Source organism: Mustela erminea, chromosome 6 (assembly GCF_009829155.1).
Source record: "Mustela erminea isolate mMusErm1 chromosome 6, mMusErm1.Pri, whole genome shotgun sequence".
NCBI lineage: Eukaryota > Metazoa > Chordata > Mammalia > Carnivora > Mustelidae > Mustela > Mustela erminea.
The window spans coordinates 101,539,414-101,563,921 of record NC_045619.1 but is presented as its reverse complement, the minus strand read 5'-3'; the positions used below and the strand labels follow the sequence as shown (position 1 = coordinate 101,563,921).

At 49.3% G+C, this 24,508-nt stretch overlaps 2 protein-coding genes and 1 long non-coding RNA gene across 8 annotated transcripts; 2 read left to right on the top strand and 1 right to left on the bottom strand.

Annotated features, from left to right (window-relative positions):
- Positions 1-93: 93 nt before the first annotated feature.
- On the bottom strand, positions 94-23,026 carry SPSB2 (splA/ryanodine receptor domain and SOCS box containing 2). Of its 3 annotated transcripts, XM_032348954.1 has the most exons (4): positions 22,943-23,026; positions 2,686-2,849; positions 1,348-2,091; positions 94-426 (listed from the first exon to the last, which is right to left on the bottom strand). In XM_032348954.1, the coding sequence occupies exons 3-4, from the start codon at positions 2,009-2,011 to the stop codon at positions 299-301; spliced, it is 792 nt and encodes a 263-aa protein (XP_032204845.1). In that variant the 5' UTR covers positions 2,012-2,091; positions 2,686-2,849; positions 22,943-23,026; the 3' UTR covers positions 94-298. The 3 variants fall into 3 exon arrangements, 2 of the variants coding, with proteins under 2 accessions (XP_032204845.1, XP_032204844.1); XM_032348953.1 differs by lacking the exons at positions 2,686-2,849; positions 22,943-23,026 and adding an exon at positions 2,332-2,452; XR_004287044.1 differs by lacking the exons at positions 2,686-2,849; positions 22,943-23,026 and adding an exon at positions 2,332-2,452 and having other exon boundaries at positions 338-426; positions 1,117-2,091.
- Positions 9,649-11,297, top strand: LOC116594078. Its single transcript, XR_004287045.1, has 2 exons — positions 9,649-9,825; positions 10,889-11,297. It is a non-coding gene; the product is annotated as an uncharacterized LOC116594078 (long non-coding RNA).
- LRRC23 (leucine rich repeat containing 23) lies at positions 17,946-24,221 on the top strand. Of its 4 annotated transcripts, none has more exons than XM_032348949.1 (8): positions 17,946-18,081; positions 18,674-18,811; positions 18,895-19,004; positions 19,432-19,685; positions 20,350-20,480; positions 21,170-21,306; positions 22,924-23,218; positions 23,812-24,221. In XM_032348949.1, the coding sequence occupies exons 2-7, from the start codon at positions 18,689-18,691 to the stop codon at positions 23,195-23,197; spliced, it is 1,029 nt and encodes a 342-aa protein (XP_032204840.1). In that variant the 5' UTR covers positions 17,946-18,081; positions 18,674-18,688; the 3' UTR covers positions 23,198-23,218; positions 23,812-24,221. The 4 variants fall into 4 exon arrangements, with proteins under 4 accessions (XP_032204840.1, XP_032204839.1, XP_032204836.1 ...); XM_032348948.1 differs by having other exon boundaries at positions 17,946-18,169; XM_032348945.1 differs by having other exon boundaries at positions 17,946-18,185.
- The last annotated feature ends 287 nt before the right edge of the window (positions 24,222-24,508 follow it).

The window sequence follows — 24,508 nt, the reverse complement described above, 5'->3', positions numbered from 1 at the left end:
CACAGAACACTTGTACAGAAAAATACCACAAACAGATTTCTGCAATAGCACATCTCTTAACTGCTTTTACTTGAAAAAAATGTCTTGTGTACCAGGAGGCCATAACCTCAAGTAATAGCTCCCTCCCATCCACCTCTCTGGGTGGCTCAGGGGCTGTGGGATCCCCAGAGCTTGGGTTAGGGTCGGGGCCCAGCCTCACCAACCCCCAGCCTCTGGCTTGAAAGCAGCTGGTCTAGGCCAGCAGTGCTGCTGCCCCACCCCACTCAAGGCCCCAGCGCCATCTGTGGTGTCCAGGAAGTCACTGGTAGAGCAGGTACCGCTTCATGGCAGGGGGCAAAGGGAGAGCAGATACCTGGCCAAGCCGGGTATCCCCCAGGGCGTGACGCACACACAGGCGGCTCAGGTGCAGCAGGGAGTGTGGCTCCACTGGGAGAGAGAAGGAGGGGAAGGTAAATTCGGATGTAGCCACCAGCCAGACCTCAAACTACAGGGTCCTGCCCAAATTCCCTTCCGCTTTCCTGCTTGGAGTCTTGGTTGAGAGGATGATCTAAGGCACCCGAAATTTCCGCACCTGCTCTTGGCGGTGGTAGGCATCACTGATCTCATGCATCCACAGTCCACTGGGGGTGAAGCTCTAGCTAAGCATCCCCCTGCCCCCAAAGCAACAGGCCAAGGCAGCTTGGACCAGAGTGGAGCTCATCCAGGCTTGGATTCCATAGAGCCTTGGAGCCAAGAATAATGCGGTGAGAGGAAGGATGGCACTCCTCCACTCTTGAATAACTCTCCACCAGGGAGAGGTACCCACCCTCTGCTGAGCACACAACTGCAGAGCAGGGTGAAGTTCCATCAGCCCTGAGGCTGGGGGCCCCATCTTTTCTAGAGGAGGCCCCACACGAACACCCTGCCTCCTTCGCTGCCCAGGGCCTCAAAGGCCCCTTAGAAGGAAAAAGCACAGACAGATCAGATCCCAGATCTGGTCCACACCCTGGGTGCTTGGCACTGTCCATCCTCTTCCTACAGCTAGTCCAGTATCCATTTAACTCTGCACCTCTTGCTTCAGGAGCTTGTTATCTGCTGGAAAGCCCTGGAGCACCTCACTATGTTCTGAGCACTCACCACTAGTAGCAAATGGCTTTCCTGAGCCTCACTTTTATCTCTACTGCTGCTGGGATACAGTCAAGTAACAGCTGTGAAGCCTTTTTGCCATTCCCTGCACTGAATAGAAGTAGGAGGCAGGTCAGATGAAGGCCCATTCCCTCTGCTCTTATAAGATGTGCAGTGAACTGCCATCCCATACCACAGCCACCAGTAACAGAACAGTCTCCCCACACCTGCCCCAGGGCTCACCTTTCCTTCCGCCCAGGTAGCTGATGCGGACCTGGCACTGGCCCCAGACAGCGCTTACTGCCGGATACAGGGTCCTGCCCTTCAGTCCGCGGAAGGCTGGCCCCAGGTAGGTGCCCCCAATAGCGTAGCCCAGAGTTCCCTCTTCCATGTCCAGAACCACCAGTAGCCTCTCCGGCACCTCCAGCTGTTCACCGTGAGGTCTGGCTGGATACTGAGGGGCCCCGGGCCCCTTGCTCTGATGATACAGCTTCCCCCGCCCAATGTCCCAGCCCCACGACTCGCTGTTGCTGCCCAACAGCGCCGCATAGTGGTCAGCCTGCAGCGGGGCGAGGGCCGTGGCCACGCCCACCACGGCGTGGGTACCCCTCTGTTCCCGGGGCCAGCTGATCTCCCAGGCGTGCAAGCCCCTCGAGTAGCCTTTCTTACCCCGAGCCCCATCAGTGCTCTGGGCCACGGGCCGTCGCTCAAAGCATAACCCCCCTTCCTTGACCTCGATGTTCTCTGAGCAGTCCTTGGGATTCCAGCCGTGGCGCTGTTGGGCTCCCAGATCGGGACGGGGAGCAGACAGCAGCTCCTCCAAGCCCTCGGGACAAGAGAGGTCAGGGTACAGGGTCTGTGGGGTTGGGGTGCTGCTGCTGCCCCCTGCCAGGGCCGTCTGGCCCATGAAGGTGAGGAGCTGAAGGAATCCCCGAGTCTTCCTGGCGCACCTCTCTTCTCAAAGTTGAGCTCCCGCACCGGACTGATCTAGAGAGGAGTTGGGAGAAATGAGGGTTTCAAGTGCGGTATCCCGGCGGGGGCTCCTCGCCCAGGCTCCTCATCCTTTCACGCACGTTTGCCCACCACTTCCCTCCACTCCCTCTTGGCCCAACACCTTGCCCTCGCCCATCTGTCTCGGTCTCCCCAGACTCTCGCGAGTTCGCCCCCTTTGGACCTCCCCAGGGCCGTCTCCTTTCCCCACCCCGTGCCCAGTCACCGCCCCCGAACCTCGCTTGGCTTCCCAGGCCTGGAGGTCACCGGGCCTCAATAGGAACTCAGCCAAAGGTGGCCGAATCGCGCTGGGCGCAGACTGCCGGCAGCTTCCGCCTCCAGCACCTCCCCGGGTCTCGCCCCGCCCCCACTCCCCGCCCCCACGGCCCTCCGCACCGGGGCGGTTAACCCTCTCGTCGCCGCCCCTGGTCGCGCCCCGCCCCGCCCCGCCCCGCCCCCACGGGGGTTCCTCGCCGGCGGTTAACACCTCAGTCGGATCGCAGCTGTGGAGGGCGCGCCCCGCCCCACGGACCCGCCCCCCTAAAGCCTATACCGGGCGGTTAACCTGTGGATCCCGCCCCGAGGTCCTACCTGTCGTGGAGGCCCTCCCCTCTGGTTAACCCTTCTCGGCCGCAAAGGAGTCTGCACCTGGTTGTTGAGGCTCACAGCGAACTCTTTACCGCTTTGGGATCCCCGGAAGTGTGTTCTCCGTTGTCAAGACCTTTGAGCCGCTTGAGCAACCGACTCCTGAGCTCCTAGAGAGGAAGGGCATGGGGTCAAGGAGGGGCTTTCGGTGTGCTGAAATCTGTTTCTGTGTCCCTTTGATTGTGGGTCACTGTTTCTGGACTGGTATCTTTCTTTTTTTTTTTAAAGATTTTATTTATTTATTTGACAGACAGAGATCACAAGTAGGCAGAGAGGCAGGCAGAGAGAGAGGGAAGCAGGCTTCCTGCGGAGCAGAGAGCCCGATATCATGACCCGAGCCGAAGGCAGCAGCCCAAACCACTGAGCCACCCAGGCGCCCCATGGACTGGTATCTTTCTGCCCCACTTGTGAGTCGGTCTGTTCTATGCCTGAGGTTCTGAACTCTGTTTTCAGAGGTAGGTGTCCTAGGGCTCAGTGCTGTTCTAGTCTTCATCTTGGATGTCAGTCCGTTCCCAAACTGTTGGTCTTATATGGCGGAATATAATGGTTAAGACTCTGGTTGTGAGTGAAGCAATGTCACTAATTAGCTCTATGACCTTGGGGGAGATTTTAACAAACTTCTCTTAAAACTGTTTTCTCTCTTTCTGTTAAGAGTTATTATTTATTGGGGAGCCTGGGTGGCTCAGTGAGTTAGAGCCTTGGCCTTTGGCTCAGGTCATGGTCCCAGGGTCCTGGGACCAAGCCCCGCATCGCATCCTGCTGACTGCTCAGCGGGGAGCCTGCTTCCTTCTCTCTCTTCCTCTGCCCGCCTCTCTGCCTACCTGTGATCTCTGTCAAATAAATAAAATCTTTAAAAAAAAAAAAAGAGTTTATTTATTTTAGGGGTGGAGAGTCAGAGGGTGAGGGAGAGAATCTCCAGCAGATTCCCTGCTGAGTACAGACACTGCCCCCCAACCCCCGGCCTCCAGAGTCTCCATCCTAGGACCCTGAGACGATGACCTGAGCCAAAATCAAGAGTCAGACAACCCACTGAGCCACCCAGGCGCCCCAAATCCGTTTTCTCTTATGTAAAATGGAAATATGATGGTACTTACCTCATAGGATTGTTGTGGAGCTGAAATAATCTAGGTAAAGCACTTAGCGGAGTCTAGTACCTATTATACAATCACTGAGCATAACATAACTATTATTGTTAACATTTACTAGATGTCCACTCTATAGAAAGTCAATGTAGGGGCACCTGGGTGGCTCAATCATTAAGCATCTGCCTTCGGCTTAGGTCATGCTCCCAGGGTCTTGGGATCGAGGCCTGAGTCGGGCTCCCTGCCCAGTGGGCGCCTGCTTCCCCCTCTCCCTCTGCTGCCCCCCCTGCTTGTACTCTCTCTCTGCAAAATAAATAAAATCTTTTTTTAAAGATTTTATTTATTTATTGTACTCTCTCTCTCTGCAAAATAAATCTTTTTTTAAAAGATTTTATTTATTTGACAGAGAGACCACAAGTAGGCAGAGAAGCAGGCAGAGAGAGAGGAGGAAGCAGGCTCCCCGCAGAGCAGAGAACCCGATGTGGGCTCGATCCCAGGACCCTGAGATCACGACCCGAGCCAAAGGCAGAGGCTTTAACCCACTGAGCCACCCAAGTGCCCCAAATAAATAAAATCTTAAAAAAAAAAAAAAAGGCAATGTAATATAGTGATGAAGGATGCCAAATGTGGAGCCAAGCTAACTGGGTATGAATACCTGAAGGCCAGTATGCATGTGACCTTGAGCAAACCACTGAACTTCCCCAATACCTGTTTCTTCCTCTGTAAAATGGAGATACTGTTGGTATCTACTGCATAGGCCATAGTGAGGATTCGGTGAGGTTATATACATGTGAACTCAGAGCAGGTTCGAGTTCAAATTTAATCATCTATGCTAAGCATGGAAGATGCAACTGTGAATCCCCAAGGAGGTAACAAGACATTCATAAAACAGTTTATTGGGGTGCTTGGGTGGCTCAGTGGGTTGGGCCTCTGCCTTTGGCTCTGGGCATGATCCAAGGGTCCTAGGATCAAGCCCCATCGGGCTCTCTGCTGAGCAGAGAGCCTGCTCTGCCCCTCTGCCCTGCCCTCCCTGCTTGACTCTATGCCTACTTGTGATCTCTCTCTCTCTCTCTCTGTCAAATAAATAAAAACAAAATAAAACAGTTTATCATGTAGTAGATGAAATTATGAAAGAATAAAGAAAGTCTTATGGGAGTCAAAAGGATGGGTCTCCTAACCGGGGATCAAGCAGTTAGGCAGGTGTCCTGGAGTGTTACACTGGGCTGAATCTTAAAGAATGACTAAGAATGGGCTCAGGAGGTAGTTTGCAGGATGGGGGTTGGGTTAGGGTTGCTACATGAAGAAATCATTCAAGACTGAGAGGTCAGCATGAAAAAAGCCAGAAGCAGGAGATGGGTTTGGGGAAGTTTGAAGACTTCCAGGTTCCTGCAGCTAGAAAGAAACGATGAGAGACAAGCCTACAGAAGTCAGTGCCAAATGACAGTGGTCTTATTGGCCAAGTTAAGGAATACAAATGTTCTCCTGTAGGACAGACCAGTAATTGAGACACATATGAAGAAAACAGGAGAGAAACATGGACAGATACTCATTTTAGAAAAACCACCATGAGGGGACCCAGCTGGCTCAGTCGGTAGAGCATGCAACACTTGATCTTGGGGTCATGAGTTTGAGCTCCATCCTGGGTGTAGAGATTACTTTAAAAAAAAAAAAAAAACTGAAAAACCACCCTGGCACAGCAACATAAAGGAGGTTTCGGGGGAAACAGAACTAGAAGCAAAGAGACTGGTTACAGCTGCCTGGGTGACGAGTGTCAAGAGCCTGAAATGAGGCAGTAGAAATAAGGAAGAAAAAAATTCAAGAAACACTGATGAAACTGCAAGTTATGTGGCTGATTAGATGCTGAGGTGAGAGAAAAGGTTTAGCCCGGAAGACTGTTGGAAGGGGGTACCCCTTTAGCCACACTAAAGCCAAGGCCTTTCACTATGATGATGGAGATGACAGAAAGACAAGCCATTGGAAAGGGGCAGGGGAGTGGGGGAGGGATGTGAGTTCACTTTATGACGTGTTTTTGAGGTGTCTGAGCAACAACCAGATGGAACCATCTGGCCCACACATGAAAATTGCAGGTCTGGAGGGGTAGTAAGGGGCCTGGGCTGGAGAAGTAAATTTGGGAGGTGTGACATTCTTTAGTCAGAAGCTGAACTATGAGAGTCAGAGATGGGCCCCAGAGAGAGCATGTAGAGTGAGAAGAGGGTTAAGGAGGACACAGTGAGCAGAAAATTCAGGTTTGACTACTTAATGAGATTTTTTTGGTCATTGGCAACTTTGATGGGAGAGCTCATGTGGGTTGTGGGAGGTGGGAGTCTAGGCTGAAGAGGCTGAACTGGCAGTTTCTGTCAGATGCTATGCTATGTAAAACAGGAGGGCGAAGATAGAGAGTTGGGCGAGATAAGGTGACAGCCATGTCTCAGAATTACCCTTGAAAATCCCTTACTGAACCTATCAGATACAGCAGATGTTGGTTTTGTGTAAAATACAGTAGCAGGAGTATCATACAATGGTGCATGAATAAAATTTCGTAATTTTAACTGAAGACGAAAACGTATCAAAAGAAGGATGTGAACCTTAAAACCTGTCATCCACCCAACCTGGATATTCTTGTCAGTGTGACAATAACAAAAAGGACATCATGACTGTGGTGGATGAAGGCTTAGGGCACAAAGGGAAAGCTTCAGCCATGGCCAACTCTAGTTCGAGATTGGGAAGTGTCCCTGCTCAGGGGCTGGTTGCTTAAAACACGGTAATCACCAGTTGTTACCACTGAATCTTGAACTGCTCAAACACTTGATACTCGTTCAAATGTTACATAATGCTACAAGAAGTTTTATTACTTTTTATTTGAGATGTAGCAACTACAAAGTAAATTCATCTTAAATTGTTCAATGAATTTTTACATACGCTGTGTGATCCTCACCAAAAAGATCCAGAACATTTCTAGCATCCCAGAGGCTCCTTCTTGCCCTTTCCCTGACACTACATCCTTAAAGGGAACTCTTATATGACCTGTTAGTATAGATTAGCTTTGCCTGTTCAATTTCATAAAATACCATAGAGCGTATATTCTTTTGTGCCTGACTTACTTTTCTCAGCATTAGGACGGTGAGTCATCCATCTTGTTGCATGAAATGGTAGCTCATTATTTTCATTGCTTTACATTACTCTGTTGTATGGCCATACGACAACTTATTCTACTGTTGATGGCCATTTGAGTTGTTTTTGGTTGTTAGCTGTTATAGGAAAAGCTCCTATGTACATACAGTGTTATAGAAGTCTTTTAGTGGACCTGGGCACGCATTTTTGTTGGGTGCATACTTATACACTGAACTGCTGAGTTATAAACATACAGTGTTAACCACATTTAATTTTCTGGTTTCTCTCCACAGAGAGATTTTATTCAGAAATTAAGTCAATCATGGGTGCCTGGGTGGCTCAGTCAGTTAAGCATCCAACTCTTGATTTCAGCTTAGGTCTTGATCTCAGGGTTGTGAGTTCAAGCTCCAGCTCCGTGCTGGGTGTGGAGTCTACTTAAAAAGGGGGGGGGTGTTAAATCAGGTATTTCCGCATTTTTGCAAAAATTTTAACATATTTGCAAAGATGCCATCTGGTCTTCCCTTCCTGTTTCTCATATCTTTGTCTTCTGGGATGATTTTATCAGTTCCTCATCCTTCTTATTAGTAATTCTCTGTGGCTCTCAAGAAGTTCTTCAATTTCTCCCACAAAGCTGATACCATCGGCTTGCTAGGCCACTCCAACAATGTGTTTCCCTTCTTTTTTAATAGAAAACCCTTAAAATCCTAAATACATTCTTCTCAACATGCATGATCTGTTTTAAGCTTGATTGTTGCCATGACTGTTTACTATAAGTGATGTAACTTGCCAACACTGAAGAATGTCCAACCCAACCAACTCATTACCACATTTAGATTAGGGTCACCATTCATGGCTCTGGGAGTCGGAGAGGAATCTCACTCAGCCTCATGTGTGTGGCTTTGAAATAGCAAATTCTGCTTAGGTCAGCAAAGTGAAGGACACACCTAATGTTGGGGAGAGGTAGCCTTTGATGTCTTCAGGAGCACGCTTCTAAAGAGTGTGGTACCTCGGATGGCAGTGCAGTCTGTAAGCCACACTAAAGCCAAGGCCTTTCACTATGAGGTCCTACTTGACTTCTAAAATGTAGAACTGTAAATCCCAATCATGGAAAGTGCGGTGATCACCTAGCACTTTGCATTTAATCGCTGCAGTGAAAGCAGGTTTTTGTTTGTTTGTTTGTTTTTTAGGGTACTGGCATTGGTATCCCCATGGAACATGTTTGGCTTATTAAATACCGGGCTACGCTACCACAATGAAAGAGGGAGTCAGAAGTGGTCACAAGGTCATTGTTTTCAATCCAGAGCTTTGTGTTTCTAGTTTGGAAACATAAAAACAGTTGGGCCCTTTCCCCCAGAAGCTACCAGCCTCATCATATTCTAGAAAAGAGCCATTTGGCCAGTAATTTATTTTAGTAGCTCTGGGTGGTTTTTATTCCCTGTTCTCCACAGATGCAGCCCCACCAATGGTTTGCACATTTTAGAAGTTGAAATGGTTTCTTTTTTAAGATTTTTTTTTTTTTAATTTATTTATCAGAGAGAGAGGAGGAGAGAGCGAGTACAGGCAGACAGAATGGCAGGCAGAGGCAGAGGCAGAAGCAGGCTCCCTGCGGAGCAAGGAGCCCGATGTGGGACTCGATCCCAGGACGCCGGGATCATGACCTGAGCCAAAGGCAGCTGCTTAACCAACCGAGCCACCCAGGCGTCCCAAGAAGTTGAAATGGTTTCTAAATGTTATGCCATCCTTGGGTGGTTTTGAAATCCTTCGGTCTGAAGCTGTCTTCTCTGGCAGGAGGCTTGAACTCTGGCTTGAGACCAAGAGTATTTCTTTTTCCGCCATGTACTGCCATTGTTAGTTAGGCTCACGTACCTGGTTCCTCTCTTCCAGGAAGTTTAGTGCTCTTTCAGTCTTCCTTAAAGCTTTACCACATGTATTTTGCTGTCACTATAGCAGTTACGCGAGAAACTGATGACCCGGGTTCCCAAGCTTTTTTGAACCTTGACTGCGCATGTGGATTTCTTGAGGTCCTTTATGTGCCAGTTGGAGGAGGGCATGCCAGTCCTTGGTAAAATGGGTGGATTGCCGTCACATGGGTCCTATTAGAAAAGAGGCATCCGAAAACTCTAGAACCTAGTTTTAAAAACACAATTCTAGAATCTCAGTCAGCCTCCTAAGGTAACAGGCACTGAGAGGCGCAGAATTGGAGCCACAGAAAACATGGTCTCGTCTCCCACCTGTCACTCGCACGGAATGGTGGCTGGCAAGCTTCTGCCCTAACCAGTCCACGTTAAGTGCGTCTACGATGAAGCTCCCACTGTATGTCATTAAATCCTCCCGACTAAGATATGCCAATTTTTACAGATTCGTAAGCCGCAGCTCGGGAACGTTAAACGACCGGTCCAGAACTACAGAGCTGGTAAACGGCAGCATCAGGACTTAGAAACGAGAAGCCACTCGCCAAACACTAGGGCAGCGACGAAATGGCGACCGCAGATCCGTCAGCCCGGGCCACACGCCCCGCCCCGCGCCACCGCCCCGGGTGCTCGTGTGGTAGCTGCCGCAGAGCCCGCGGCAGGCGGAGACGCTGACTCCCCAACGCGCCGAGGTCACGTGGACGGTCATGTGGGCGGGCGCGCGGCGGCGGGGGGCGGCGGGGGCGGCGGGGGCGGCGGCTCGCGCGCCCCCCAGCGGCCGCATTCGTGGCCGGGGGCTGCTCGCAGCCGTTCCCTCCCACCCGCCACCTCCGAGGCCAGAGCCCTCAAGCTAGGGGCCCACCCCTGCACTGCAGCTCCCGCCTCCCGTCAACCGCCTTCCGGCGCGTCTGGAACGTTCTGCGCCGGAACAAAGGCCCTAGGGCGGAAGCGAGGGTTCCAAGCTGAAAGCCCGGGCTTGGCGGGTAGGGGCTGTTAACCCGGACGCGGAGGGGCGGTTCTGGTCCCGGGCTCCAGAGGCGGGTGGGAGGGCCTACTGCTTCTGCTAGTTTCCCAATCGAGGCTTACACCCCAGTTTCTTTACATGTAAAGTGTCCACTTGTCCGTCCCTCAAAAACAGTTTTCCGGGGTGCCTGGGTGGCTCAGTGGGTTAAAGCCTCTGCCTTCGGCTCGGGTCATGATCCCAGGGTCCTGGGATCGAGCCCCATGTCGGGCTCTCTGCTCGGCGGGGAGCCTGCTTCTCTTCCTCTCTCTGTCTGCCTCTCTGCCTACTTGTGATCTCTCTCTGTCAAATAAATGAATAAAATCTTTAAAAAAAAAAAAAACAGTTTTCCTTGTTTCCCCATCTGTCTTCCTGCAGCTATCAGGGAAGACGTTTAGGGATCCTCTACAGGAGAGAATTTTTTTGTTCACCTTGGAGGGGGGAGGCCGGCAGTAGGAGACACCCAGGTTATGTTAGAAACTAGTATAAAGGAGTACACACACTATTATAATAACCACAACGTCTTTAACTCTGCCAATCTCGCCTAGATTAGTCATCAAGTGTCTTGCTTGCCAAATCTTTTTTTTCTTTTAAGATTTTATTTATTTGGGACGCCTAGGTGGCTCAGTTGGTTAAGCAGCTGCCTTCGACTCAGGTCATGATCCCAGCGTCCTTGCTGGGCAGGGAGCCTGCTTCTCCCTCTGCCTCTGCCTGCCATTCTGTCTGCCTGTGCTAGCTCTCCCTCTCTCTCTGACAAATAAATAAAATCTTAAAAAAAAAAAAAAAAGATTTTATTTATTTGACAGAGCACAAGCAGGGGGAGCAGCAGAGAGAGAGGGAGAAGCAGGCTTCCTGCAGAGCAGAGACCCCAATGTGGGGCATGATCCCAGGACCCTGAGATAATGACCTGAGTCAAAGGAACACACTTAACCACTGAGCCAGCCAAACCCTTGAGTGCCAAATCTAATACGCTTTTGTTTATCCTTGCTAATTTTAAAAATACAGACTCGAGTTTTTCCAGTTTTTCTGTCCTTTATATCCTCCAGGGCATCTACTCCTAGTGAATCCTAATGACAACTGGAAGGGTGCAAACCTGAGGATCCACAAATTCTTACATAAAGACAAACTGTGTTTACTGCTATCAGAGAAAGGCCAGGAACTATAAGAGGGGATCCTAACCTAAATTCTGGAGCAGGAAAGGCCATTCTGAGGAAGTCACATTTAACTGAGGCCAAGATGATGAGCAGGACTTCCACACAGAAGAGTGAGATCCCCTGAAGAAGGAAGGGGCTTCATGGTGGGAAGACTTGAAAAGAGGGCTCTCTGGTCCAAGGGTGGCTGGGTGCAGTAACGAAGCTCAGGAAGGTAACGTAGGAGTTGGAGAGTAGATGGAGTCACACTTCTCACAGGGAGGCCAGTGGGGAAAAGAGGCATTGAGGGAGAAAAAAAAAAAAAGGACAAGGATGACTCCAAGGTTTCTGGTTTGAACATCTGAATGCTGATACAGGGAGCACTGAAGAAACAGAATTAGGGGGAAAGATACAGGACTTGTTTTTGGATCTGTTAAGTTTGAGATGTCTGTGAGTCACATAAATGTTGAAGTAGGAGGTTAGCTATATAAGCCCAGCACTGAGAAAAGAGTTCTTGGTTGAAAATAGAAAATTTCAGCAAAATATGCAATGGTATGCTGAAGCTGGGTTGCACAGGCTTGTGAGAACCGATAATTTTTCATGAATTCTGTAAGCCAGATGTTAAAGGCAGCCATTTAAAAAAAGATTTTATTAATTTTTTAAAAGATTTTATTTATTTATTTGACAGAGATCACAAGTAGGCAGAGAGGCAGGCAGAGAGAGGGGAGGGGAGCAGGCTCCCTGCTGAGCAGAGAGCCCGATGTGGGGCTCAATCCCAGGACCCTAGGATCATGACTCGAGTTGAAGGCAGAGGCTTAACCCACTGAGTCACCCAGGTGCCCCTTATTAATTTTTTGAGAAAGACAGCACAAAGGGAGAGCGAGAGGGAGCCGCAGACTCCCTGCTGAGCAGAGAGCCTGATGTGGGACTTGATTCCAGGACCCTGAGATTATGACGAGAGCCAAAGGCAGACACTCAACCCACCAAGCCACCCAGGTACCCAAGGCAGCCATTATTTTTTTTAATCTCATAATTTAAATAAATTTTATTTCATTTTTTAAGATTTTAAGTAATCTCCACACCCAACATAGGGCTCAAATTCACAACCCAGAGATCAAGAGTCACACACTCTACCAACTGAGCCAGCCAGGTGCCCCTAAATAAATTATAATTTTTAAAAATAAAAGATACTTACAAGGGGGTGCCTGGGTGGCTCAGTGGGTTAAGCCTGAGCAGGGAGACTGTTTCTCCCCCTCCCCACCCCGTGCTCCTGCTCTGTCTCACACACTCTCTCTCAAATAAAAATCTTTTGAAAAAATGTAAATACCAGAACATATACAAAAGAATCTTTTCATAACCTTGGGGGTGAGAAAGGGTTTCTAAATCAGACACACACAATTCGGAAGCCTTACTGAAGCAGTTGGCAGTAAAGAGCACAGACAAATATCAAATTTCTGTAAAGTGACACTATAAACCAAGTATAAGGACAATTAGGAAAAGATACTCTGCATGTAAAAAGGACAAAACATTAGTGTATCCAGGTAAGGTTTTAAAATATGCCCACAAATTCTCTGATACTTCTCCATTCAAAAGGTGAAAGCTAATTCCCCTCCACTTGAGTGAGGGCTGGATTTAATAACAAGCTCCTAAAGAACATAATAAAGTGGAAGGGGCACGTGTCTTTGGAGACCAAGTCATAAAAGGCAGAGGGGCTCCATCTTGGTCTCTCTCTCTCTCTCCGATCACTTGCTCTGGGGGAAGCCAGCTGCCATATTGTAATGACACTCAGGTGGCCCTATAGAAAAACCCATATGGCAAGAAACCATCTTTTTCTTTTTTTTAAGATTTTATTTATTTATTTGACACAGAGAGAGATCACAAGTAGTCAGAGCAGCAGGCAGAGAGAGAGAGAAGAGAAAGCAGGCTCCCCGTTGAGCAGAGAGCCCAATGTGGGGCTGGGTCCCAGGACCCTGAGATCATGACCTGAGCCAAAGGCAGATGCTTAACCCACTGAGCCACCCAGGCACCCCGGCAAGAAACTATCTTGCCAGCAGTCATAGCAGTGAGCCTTCTTGGAGGCAGATCCTCCAGCCTCAGTCAAGCCTTCAGATAACTGTAGTCCCTTCCAACAGCTGGATGAAACCCAGCTAAGCCACTCTTGGATTCCTGATCCACAGAAACTGAGATAGTGAATGTCATTTTAAGCTACTAAGTTTGGAGATAACTGGTTATCATCAGGTAAGAATTGCATTTGGCAATAACATAGATCCACCCCCAAACCTAGTGGCGTAAACTATTTTCTCTTTTGCAAAATTAAATCTTGAGAGGCAGTTCAAGGTTGTTGTAACAGCTTCATGATGTTCTGCTCTCTACACTTGAATCTTAGCATGTGGCTTATATTCTCAGGGTCATCTCATAGTCCCACATAGTTGCTAGGACTGCATCCATCACATTCCTGTTTTAGACAGTAAGTAAGAGGAAGGGAAGCAGAAAAAAGGGACCTTCTCGAAGTTTCCCCCAGTGACTTCACTAATATGTCATTGACCTATCAGAAATGGAGGCTGGGAAATTTTTTTAGCTGGGCACAACGCTTCCCCCAGGAATATAAAAGTTCTGTTTGTTAACTTAAAAATGAGAAGACTGAAAGCCCCAGCTAAAAAATAAACAGTCTGAATAGACAGTTCTCCAAAGAAGATACACAAATGGCTAATAAACACATAAAAAAAAATTGCTCAACATCTTTAGCCATCGGAGTCATGAAAATCAAAACCACGACAAAACACCACATCACATCCGCTAGGATGGCTATAGTCAAGAACCACAGATAACAACAACTGTTGGCCAGGATGTGGCGAAATTAGAACTCTCAGACACTGCTGGTGGAAATGTTATATGGTACAGCCACTTGGAAACTGGTGTGGCAGTTCCTTAAAAGGTTAAATATAAAGTTACCATATCATACAGCAATTCTACTCCTTACAATTTCACTTGTAAGGAAAAATTTGCCAATAGACTAAATTGAAATGTCTGAGGTCAGGTTGTAATCGTAATAGATTTTTTCACTTTTTACAGATTTTTTTTTAAATTTTTAAGTAATCTCTACACTTAACTTGGGGGCTTGAATTCACAGCCCCAAGATCAAGAGTTGCATGTTCTACTGACTGAGCCAGACAAGCCCCCCTTTAATAGATTTTCCAAATGAAAATAGTTTCCTTCTGAGCATTAGCATATAATATTTTATTAGGCTCTTACCAAAATGCTTAGTACATAGCAAGTGCCCAATATATATATTTGACTAAATGAATGAATATGTTGATACTGTAAATATTTTTTTTAAGATTGTATTTATTTATTTGATGGACAGAGATTACAAGTAGGCAGAGAGGCAGGCAGAGAGAGAGGGGAGGAAGCAGGCTCCCTGCAGAGCAGAGAACCCAGTGTGGGGCTCAATCCCAGGACCCTGGGATGATGACCCAAGCCAAAGGCAGAGGCTTTAACCCACTGAGCCACCCAGGCACCCCTGTAAATATATTTTTTAAAGATTTTATTTATTGGGGCACCCGGGTGGCTCAGTGGGTTAGGGTCCTGGGATTGAGCCCCACATCGGGCTCTCTGCTCCGCGGAGAGTCTGCTTCCCCCTCTCTCTCTGCCTGCCTATCTGCCTACTTGTGATCTCTGCCTGTCAAATAAATAAATAAAATCTTAAAAAAAAAAGATTTTATTTATTTATCTGACAGAGATCACAAGTAGACAGAAAGTCAGGCATAGAGAGAGAGGAAAGAGAGAGAAAGAGAGAGAGAGAGAAAGGGAAGCAGGCTCCTCGTGGAGCAGAGAGCCAGATGCTGGGCTGGATCCCAGGACCCAGAGATCATGACCTGAGCTGAAGGCAGAGGCTTAAACCCACTGAGCCACCCAGGCACCCCAGATACTGTAAATATTTTAGAATGAAATCTCCATAGGGCAAAGGATGGTATCCTCCTTTGGAATCCTTTCATTATAGCACAGAATTCAATATTTTGATACTAAAATTATTATTTTTGTATTGATATCAATTGGGTATGTAATCAAGAGAAATGAAAACAAATGGCCACACAAAATTTTGTCTGTGAATGTTCATAGCAACATTACTCATAATAGCCAAAAATGGAAACAGAGGTGCCTGGGTGGCTCAGTTGATTAAGCGTCTGCCTTTGGCTTGGGTCATGATCCTAGCGTCCTAGGATGGAACCTTGCACCGGGCTCCCTGCTCCATGGGAAACCTGCTTCTCCCTCTCCCACTCCCCCTACTTGTGTTCCCTCTCTCGCTCTTTCTCTCTCTGTCAAATAAATAAATAAAATCTTAAAACAACAAAAAAAAGGAAACAACCCAAATAACCATCAATCGATGAATGAAAAAATAAAATGTGGCATAAACCACACAATGGAACATTGCTCAGCAATCAAAAGGGACAAAGTCCTGATAGATGCTCCAACATGGACGAACCTTGGAGGTCTGATGCTGGGGTGAAAGAAGGCAGTCACAGAGGACCCCATGTTATGTGATCTCATTTATGTAAAATGTGCAAAATAGGCAAGTCTATAGATTTGCAAACTCTACATCTTTATTCATAAATGAAAGTGATGCTGAGGGTTCATGGACTTGTATGTTTCTCTATATACACTTAAGTTTAAATATTACTTTTATAATTCCGGGAGATTCTATCTAGACCATTCTAGAGGAAAGATGTCATTAGAGAGGACATGGAGTATCTAGCTGTCATTACACAGTGTAGATTCAGTCCTCGTCAATGAAACACAAAATAAAATCTCTAGTGGCTCCTCCCAGTTTTTAGGATAAAGTCCAGCTTCCTCAGTGTGCTCAGCTCTGTTTGCAGCTCCTACCTCATGTCCCTAAGCCTCCTGTTCCATCCAGCAGAACTACCCACTTTTTAAAAAAATTTTATTTGTTTGTGTTTGTTTATTTGAGAAAGAGAGAGAAGGGGGAGGAGCAGAGGGAGAGGGACAAGAAGACTTCACACTGAGTGTGGAGCACCACACGGGGCTGGATCCCAGGACTCTGAGATCACAACCTGAGTCAAAATCAAGAGTCAGCCGCTTAACTGACTGAGCCATCCAGGCGCCCCAGACTATTTTCTTTGCACGGATACTGACTGGCCTCTCTCTCCTCCAAGACTTACCAAAGATGCTTCCTCTGACTGGAATCTCTGCCCTGAATATATTATATTATCTAGATACATGTACTATAAAATTATCCCCTGTCACTCAGTAAAAGCTCTGCAAGTGTCAGGTATCACTACTATAACATCTGTCTCATTATATTGAATTACTCGTTTACTTAACCCTGTCAGTGGACTGTGAGGCTCCAGATGATAGAAATTGTCCTTTATTGTCCTTGGGTGACCAGTACTCACAGACTGGCACAGAGTAAGCGCTTAATAAAAGCAGGGCTCGATGATACTTCCCTCATCCTTCAGTCATGTCTTTTCTTCCCACCTAATATGTCTTCTTCTTTCTTCTGGGCCAAGGAAAATCACAGCCTTTCCCTCTAGCTACATCAGACCACATGGACTTTTCCTTTCCCACTCCAACAATACAGTTGGGTTCATTTGCCTCACATTTCTAACCTTCCTGTTTCCACATTTCCTTTCTTATTCCTCATGACAATCCCAGGACTGAGGAAACAGGAAAGAGGTGGGGAGGGCCAGGGAGATCCAGACAGAGGGTCAACTATGTGTAAGGCAATTTACCCACATTTTCTCTTTTGACCTTCTAAGAATCGTTATGGAAACGGATGTCTTTATCCCTAATTCACAAATGTGAAGATTAAACCTCAGGATAAGTTAATATAACCTGCTGAGGAACACCTAGGGATTAAACGATAGGGTGGGTTTTGAACCTGGTGTCTCTGACTCTGACAGTTCCATGACATCAAGTGACCAGATTTGTTTATTAACTGTTTTATCCAAGCTGGACAGGGCAGGAGGTAACAGGTCCTGGTTTCTAGCCCACCAGATCTTCCATCAGATCACTTTGTGTGTCATAGTAAGTCTGTAACACACGATTTAACAATAAATCATGATATCTTACCTTTTTGCCTGTTTTATTTATATTAGATCCCATAAGATTGGTACTATCTCTCTTTCTCCTGGCAGGAATTGGGTCATAAATATTAACCACTCTGAGCCTTAGTCTCCTCTTCTTTCAAATATCTATCTCACAGGACTGGTGTAAACATTAAATCACTTGTGAAGACATCTCACACGGTATCTGGCACAAACTCTCAGGAAATACTTGCTGAACCTTAACTTCTTTTTCATCTCCTTCAACAAGTCACGCAGACCTGAGTGCCTGCCTAGGGCTCTATCAGGTCTTGTTGTCTACATTACAACGTTGGATGAGGAGTATTTCAGTGGGTGCTTGTTGGATTTTCTCCCCTACTAGCCCCTAAAAGTTTGCATCAAACCAGTCAGGATATGAGGAAAAGTGAATGCTCCAAACGGGTTTAGCAATCTACATTGCATTAGCATAGATTACACACACACTCGAACCCCGTCTGTTGGTGTCACTTAAGCCTATTTTACAGATGAGAAAGTAGAGTCTCAGGTAAATTGCTAGGAAACAGATTTGTCAAGACTCCAACCCAGGTCTTAAGATACATTGGCCTGGGCTCCTTCCGCTCCACCAAGCCACCTTGCAAAGGTCAGCCAAGTGCAAGGCTGGAGTGGGGGTAGAAACCAGACCGGATACCTTGGTGTTTCTTGCTCCTCTTCCCCCCTTAGCTTCAGAGCATGTTTCTTCTGAAGTCACAATACTTTTGCTTTGAGGATGTGCGGTCTCTTTAACGTCTTGAGTGACTGTCGCGTAGCCCCGCCCATCTCCCCTCCCCACTGCCCTGTTCCAAGCCCCACCCACTGCTTTTTGCCCTGGGCCAATTAACGCCCAGACTTCACAGGACTGGGGAGTTGGCTTCCTGACCCGGCGACCAATGGTCCACTTGCTCCGGGGCGGATTTTTCGCGTCAGTTGGTCGCCGACCCCTCGCGGCCCTCCTCTCAGCAGTGGCGCGGTTGATGTAGCCGGGAGTCCGGCCCCATCGTTTCCATAACAACAGTACACAACGCCTCCTGGAGCCTTTCCCCTCTTCCAAAACACTCCTTCCTTGTCAGGGCCAAGACCCTCTCCGGAACCTCATTTTTCAGTAGGGCGGAACCAGGGTCCGAGCCCCTTAGTGAAGGATTGGGTGGGAGGGTTGGAGAGGGCGTCAGTCTGGTGCCTCAGAGGGGACGGGGAAATGGGGCTAGACAGGGTGGGAAAGTGAAAAGAAATGACTGGAGCAGGGGTTAGGGAAGGCAGGGAGGGGAGGAGTGTAGGAGGTTGGTAGGAGAACATGGTTGATGGGGAGAGGGGAGGTCAGGAAGCAGGGAGGCAGAGCTTCGAGAAGACAATTGGAGACCCTGTGAAGGGCAGGAAAGGCCTGGGAAGGCACCCTGAAGGGAGAGAGGTCCTTGGTGGGAAGTCAAGGTGGAGGCTGGGCATCAAAATGAGATGCTCACAGGGATAAGGAGGGAAGCACAGTTGGGAAGAGATCGGGGGTGATGGGAAGGGCACCCCGTCAGTGGAGGCCAGGGAGCTGAAGATTGGCTAGAGCTCAGGACACATTCCTTTTGGGGAGGCGCACTGAGCTTGATCGATCTCACTCCAGAGCCTTGGAAGAGAGATGTCAGATGAAGAGCTGGAAGACTTTGAGCCAGACCAGGACGATCTGGAAAAAGAAGATGATGAGAAGGAGACGGAGGAGTGGGAGGACTACAGGAAGGAGGGAGAAGAGTACTCAGAGGAAGTGAGAGCTGGAAACGGTGGGGTCCTAAGGCTAAGGGAGGGGTTTGGGACGAAAGGGATGCCTGACTCCACTTCTTCTTGCAGTGGATGCTCAACCCCCTCACGGAGGACATGATGAAGGAAGGGCTTTCTTTGCTCTGTAAGACGGGCAATGGACTGGCTCACGCTTATGTCAAGCTGGAGGTTAAAGAGAGGTGCGCTTATGGGGGACCAGAAGAGGGCTGAGGTTGTAGGGTCCAATCTCCTCTCTCACCCTCCTGCCTGGCTGTTGCCGCTGGGAGTCTTGATCTCTCTTACCTTGGCCAGTGGAAGGGAAAGATAGAATTTACTTTCCAGGAGCCCTGTGGGTCCCTGCTTCAGAGCTGGCCTGGGGAATTGGAGACTATGAGCGTCTGTCAGGGGGATTCCTACTGGACTGGACTCCTCCTCTTGTCCTTCAGAGGGTCAGTTCTCAGCTCTTGACAGATGGAAGCCCCTGCTCCCTGTGAAGAACCCACCCACCTTCTCTCCCCCTCCCCCACCACTCCCATCAGTCACCCTTCTCTCCAGTACAAGCCCTCTGCTGTAGGTCTCTGCCAGTCCTTGCTGGATTCTTTAACTCTGGCCTCTGCTGTCTCCTAGGGACCTGACCGACATCTACCTGTTACGGTCCTACATCCATCTGCGCTATGTGGATGTTTCCGAGAACCACCTCACAGACTTGTCCCCACTCAATAACCTGACCCACCTGCTCTGGCTCAAGGCCGATGGCAACAATCTGTGGAGCGCACACCTGAACGAGCTGCCGTACCTGCAGATTGCTAGCTTTGCCTATAACCAGATAACTGACACTGAGGGCATCTCCCACCCTCGTCTGGGCAGCCTGGATCTCAAAGGTGGGCCTTTCAGTCAGGCTACACAAGAGTCTCTCCTTCTTAGCTTGGGGCCAGCAGAAGCGGGCAGTGTGGTTTTGGGCTGTGCCACACAGTAATCTCCATTCATTTATCCATTCATTCATTCAGACAGCCCTTATGATTCACTACGACATTTCTATGTGCTGGAGATGTAGCAGTAAACAAAACAAAATCCCTAGTCTCATGAAGCTTACATTCAAATAAGGGAAACAGACAGCTACCAATGGGCATAATAATTAAATAAATTTATATACGATGTGGAGAGGAAATAGGTGCTGTGGAAAACAGATTAGGATAAAGGGACTGGGTAGAGGCACAGGTGGTAATTTCAAACAGGCTGGTTAGGACAAGTGTCAGTGAGAAGCTGACATCTGAGCAAAGAATTGAGGGAGAAGAAGGAGTTAAGCATGGGGGGTACTGGGCAGTCTTCATTCCCTCCTCAAAGGCTTGGATGGACATGTCCATTTGGCCCTTAGACTCCCAGACCCCTTGCTTCAGGGCCCCAGAGGTGTCAAGTCTGGAGCCGTCCCTCCTCATAGACACCTCACATTAGAGAGACAGGATGATACGGAGGCTCCTATCATTCACGTTCTACCGCTGGAAGTTGGGACAGCTCTATGAGTTCATACCACCTCTTGCTCCTTAGGGAACCGCATCCGCAGGGTGACTGGTCTGGACCCCCAAAAGCTGATCAGCCTGCACACCCTGGAGCTGCGGGGGAACCAGCTGGAGAGCACCCTGGGAATCAACCTTCCTAAGCTGAAGAACCTCTTCCTGGTAGCTCACTGGGTTAGAGGGTGGTTGGTACAGGAAGAGGGCACAGCTCGGGGCTGAGGGGTGGGGGGCAGGGTGCCTGGCTTCTAGTAGGCTCAGCTATTAACCTCACCATCATCATGGGCATTTGGTATCATTTACTGAGCCCTTGCTACTTTGTAGGGCTGATAATACATAACACATGGGAATAGAGACAATTTGCTTTGATACAGGTAGTAGTGTAACTTACAGATATCAGACTAGAGAAGCCACTTGAATGTTAAGTCTTTTTGGCTCTTGAGCCTCTCGATTCTAGGGTGGTGCTGAAGCCATTTCTGCTCAGTGGAGCAGTGGGGCACATGGGCTTTGGCGTGGGTCAAAGCATCTCCTTCTGAGTCAGAGGGGGCTTTGGTGGGATGGGGGGTGGTTACTGCTGACCTTTCTCTGGACTGGCAGCTTCTCCTAGACTCTACCCACTTCCACTCCCCTCCTGCACCCCTGCACTGCCACTTCCTACCCACTTCCACTCCCCTCCTGCACCCCTGCACTGCCACTCTTACATTTCCCGCGTCTCTGACCCACTTCCATCTCTACCCACTTCCACTCCCCTCCTGCACCCCTGCACTGCCACTCTTACATTTCCCGCGTCTCTGACTTCTCTTCCCTGTCCCTACTACCTTCTCCCGATCTCTGTGCTATATCCTGGGGGCTAGGCCCAGAACATGCTGAAGAAAGTGGAGGGCTTGGAGCACCTAAGCAATCTCACTACCTTACATCTTCGAGACAACCAGATTGAAACGCTGAGTGGCTTCTCCAAAGAAATGACATCACTGCAGTATCTCAATCTAAGGTATTCACACCTTCCTGGCCCCACCTTGTCCCTGCACTGGACCAGGAGTGACTTCTGACCCCACATTCCTCCCTGGTCCCAAAGCCCCAATCCTAGCCTGCTCTTAGACTCTCCTCTCATCCTCCATCCTGGTCTTTTTTTTTTTTTTTTTTTAAGATTTTATTTATTTATTTGACAGACAGAGATCACAAGTAGGCAGAGAGGCAGGCAGAGAGAGAGAGAGAGGAAGGGAAACAGGCTCCCTGCTGAGCAGAGAGCCCGATGCGGGGTTCTATCCCAGGACCCTGAGACCATGACCTGACCCGAAGGCAGAGGCTTAACCCACTGAGCCACCCAGGCGCCCCTCCATCCTGGTCTTTAGCCCTCCTTTCCTTACTGTGTACAGCCTCGGACCCCTGAATCTTTATTCACTCAGTCCACAGTTACTGAGAACGTGCGACATACCAGGCTTGGTGCTGTAATCTGGGAACATCTAAAGGAATCAGAGTTGGTCCCTGTGTTCAAGGGATTCACAATCTGGCTCCAACTCTCTTTTCTTGGTCCTATTCCATGTAAATTTTCTCTGCCCTTCTCCATCTCCTGGACTCCCATTTCCCTTCCCATTTCCTGCGCCCTACTTCTCCTGAGCCCTACTTGTAAGAGATGGCTTCCTTATTAGTATAAAAACACAAGATGTTCTCATTTTTGAGAAGAGAAGAATATTTGAAAGAAAATCTCTAGAGGGAAAGGCACTGGGGATTGATCGGATTGGGGGGGTGGACTTTCTTTCAGTAACCCTTGTCCATTGGAGGATTTTATGCGTGTTTTTTTAAGCAAGATGGAAGGTAACTGCCTCCTTAGTCAACATGGCCAAATCTTCAAAACTGGCAAAGGAAAGAGAACCTACAAGATGGTTGCATCTTGGAGTTCCCAATTCCTGCCATGGCTCCTGGAGAAATCTCTTGTTAATTAGTTCTGCTGTGTTGGTCTGGTAGAGTTGGCGGGGGTGGGGGGGTTTGCTCTTTTCCTATTAATAATCTAGACAGAGAAAATAGGCCCTCCTCAATGGCTACTAACTGGGGTTGTTTGGACATAAGTGTAGGGGAGATGCCCCTTAATGCCTGGGAGATGCCTCTGGGGCCAAAGATGCTAGATCCCTAGCTCCAGGCTCCTTTCTGAGGGAAGTACCAACCTAGCACCCACCTCCATGAGCTCAGATCCCAGTTCCTTCTCCACTGGCCTGGGTCCTGCTTTCTAACCTTTGATTAGGTATGACTGATACACAAGCACTTTGACACTACAAGGGAGATATCCCCCCTCCTCTCCAACTAACTAACAAGACAGGGTTGGTGACATAGCTTTGCTGCTCCAAAAGGAGAACTACGACCAGCACGTTACTGAACAGACCGTGGCACTCATAGTGTTCTGGAAGGGCTGAGGCAGCACTAGAGTAGGGCTGGACAGCCCTGCTCTGCTCAGGTTACCTGGCTATGCAGATCAAGCCAATCCACAGAGGCAGTGTTTCTAGGGAAACCAGAGCCTGGTGAGAGATTCTCCCAGGGGATTTCTTCCTGGTGGTGGGGCCCCCAAAGCCCATTAATCCCCCCGGGGTGAATCCCTCCTGACCACACCTGGCAGGGGCAACATGGTGACCCACCTGGGGGAGCTAGCCAAGCTTCGGGACCTGCCCAAGCTGCGAGCCTTGGTGCTGTTGGACAACCCGTGTACAGATGAAAACGACTATCGCCAGGAGGCCCTGGTGCAGATACCACACCTCGAGCGCCTGGATAAAGATTTCTTCGAGGAGGAGGAGCGGGCTGAGGCTGAAGAGATCCGTCAGAGGTTGAAGGAGACCCAGGAGGAGGAGGCTGAGGCTGAGCATAACTCCGAACCGAAAGTGCCATCCGTGTAGCTCTTTGAGCCTCTGAGGATGGTGAGGAAGCTGACAAGAGAGGCGGGAAGAGGAGGCCAAGGGTCTGTCAGCCCAAGCCAGAGAAGTTGCTATAGGAGGAGGTGGTTGAGGAAGGAATATGGCGAGGAGATCCCTTGGAGAGACCAGGCTTAGGAGTTAGGAGGTGTCTTGGGGTGGGGAGGAAGGACCAGAGGGACTTGGGGGGAGCTGAGAAAAGGCTTAGGAGAATACTTTAGGAGAGGAAAGTTAAGGGAGAGAATTGGGGTGGCAGGCAGAGATGCCCATGTGCAGCAGCCACACACGAAGATCAGCTGGAAAGGACCGGTCTGGGGTGTGGTGGTGGGGGCGCTGGGGGTGGAGGGTGGAGGTGGTGGTGAAGGATGGGAGCTGGGCTGAGGAGAGGAGGCAAGAGAGGAAGATTTTGCACTAAAAATCTGAATCTAAAAATAACAGGAAACAGGGATGAGGGGAAGAAAGGAGGACAGGATAAGGCAGAAAGAGAGTGAGGTGATCAGCCCAGGGGAGTGTCGTGGCTGGGCACTCTGGAAGGGGGCACAGGAAGCAAGGGGAATGCAGTAAGGCCCAGGGGCTTTCCTTCCACCCTCTTCCTCCAGGAGATCAAAGACACTGGCCCTAAGACCTGAGAAGACTCCCAGAGAGCAGAGCTTCCACATTCAACCCCTCATCTTGAGACAGAGCATGCATGGCTTCTCTTGGCCCAGACCTGGGAATTCACAGCCTGCTGCCCAGGCTCTGTAATGGGCACCTGGGCAGCGTCTGGGTGGGTCCGATTCCTGATCCCTGCCTGGAACCTGTGTGTGTGTGTGTGTGCGCGCGCGCGCGCGTGTGTGTCTGGGGAGGAGGGGGGTGTGTGTGCGGGGGGGGGGGGCTGCTCAGGCAGGTGTAGGGGAACCAGGCCGGGATCTGCCCAGAGGATGCTTGCAGAATTGGCTGCAGAGGAGCTGCGGAGGCGGAGGGGTGTGTGAGAAACAGTTTGGTTTTCAAATAAAGAGACATTTTGATACTCTTGTGTCTGATTGGGGTTGTGAGACACCAAGTCTGTCATAGGCTTCACTGGTGTGAGGCTGTGCCTGTTACTTTCCAGGGGAGCGGGGTGTGGGTGTGAGCGCGCGTGGGTGCCGGGCCTCAGGGCCTGGGTCGCCCCCGCCCCCCCATTTCTCTTCTCCCGGCCTCCCCCCATCTCCCCCATCGGCCCCCCACCCGCGCTCCTACGTGCTTCTCCGCCGGAGGCTCTGACTCATCGGGGGCTCCGGGTCACATGCGCCCGCCCGGCCCTATCGGCGCCTCCCC

Coding starts and splice junctions, on each gene's coding strand:
- LRRC23 (XM_032348949.1), top strand. CDS start 18,689: ATGTCAGATGAAGAGCTGGAAGACTTTGAGCCAGACCAGGACGATCTG. Junction 19,005..19,431: donor AAGCTGGAGGTTAAAGAGAG/GTGCGCTTATGG, acceptor GCTGTCTCCTAG/GGACCTGACCGACATCTACC. Junction 20,481..21,169: donor AGCTGAAGAACCTCTTCCTG/GTAGCTCACTGG, acceptor CCTGGGGGCTAG/GCCCAGAACATGCTGAAGAA.
- SPSB2 (XM_032348954.1), bottom strand. CDS start 2,011: ATGGGCCAGACGGCCCTGGCAGGGGGCAGCAGCAGCACCCCAACCCCA. Junction 427..1,347: donor CTACCTGGGCGGAAGGAAAG/GTGAGCCCTGGG, acceptor TCTCTCTCCCAG/TGGAGCCACACTCCCTGCTG.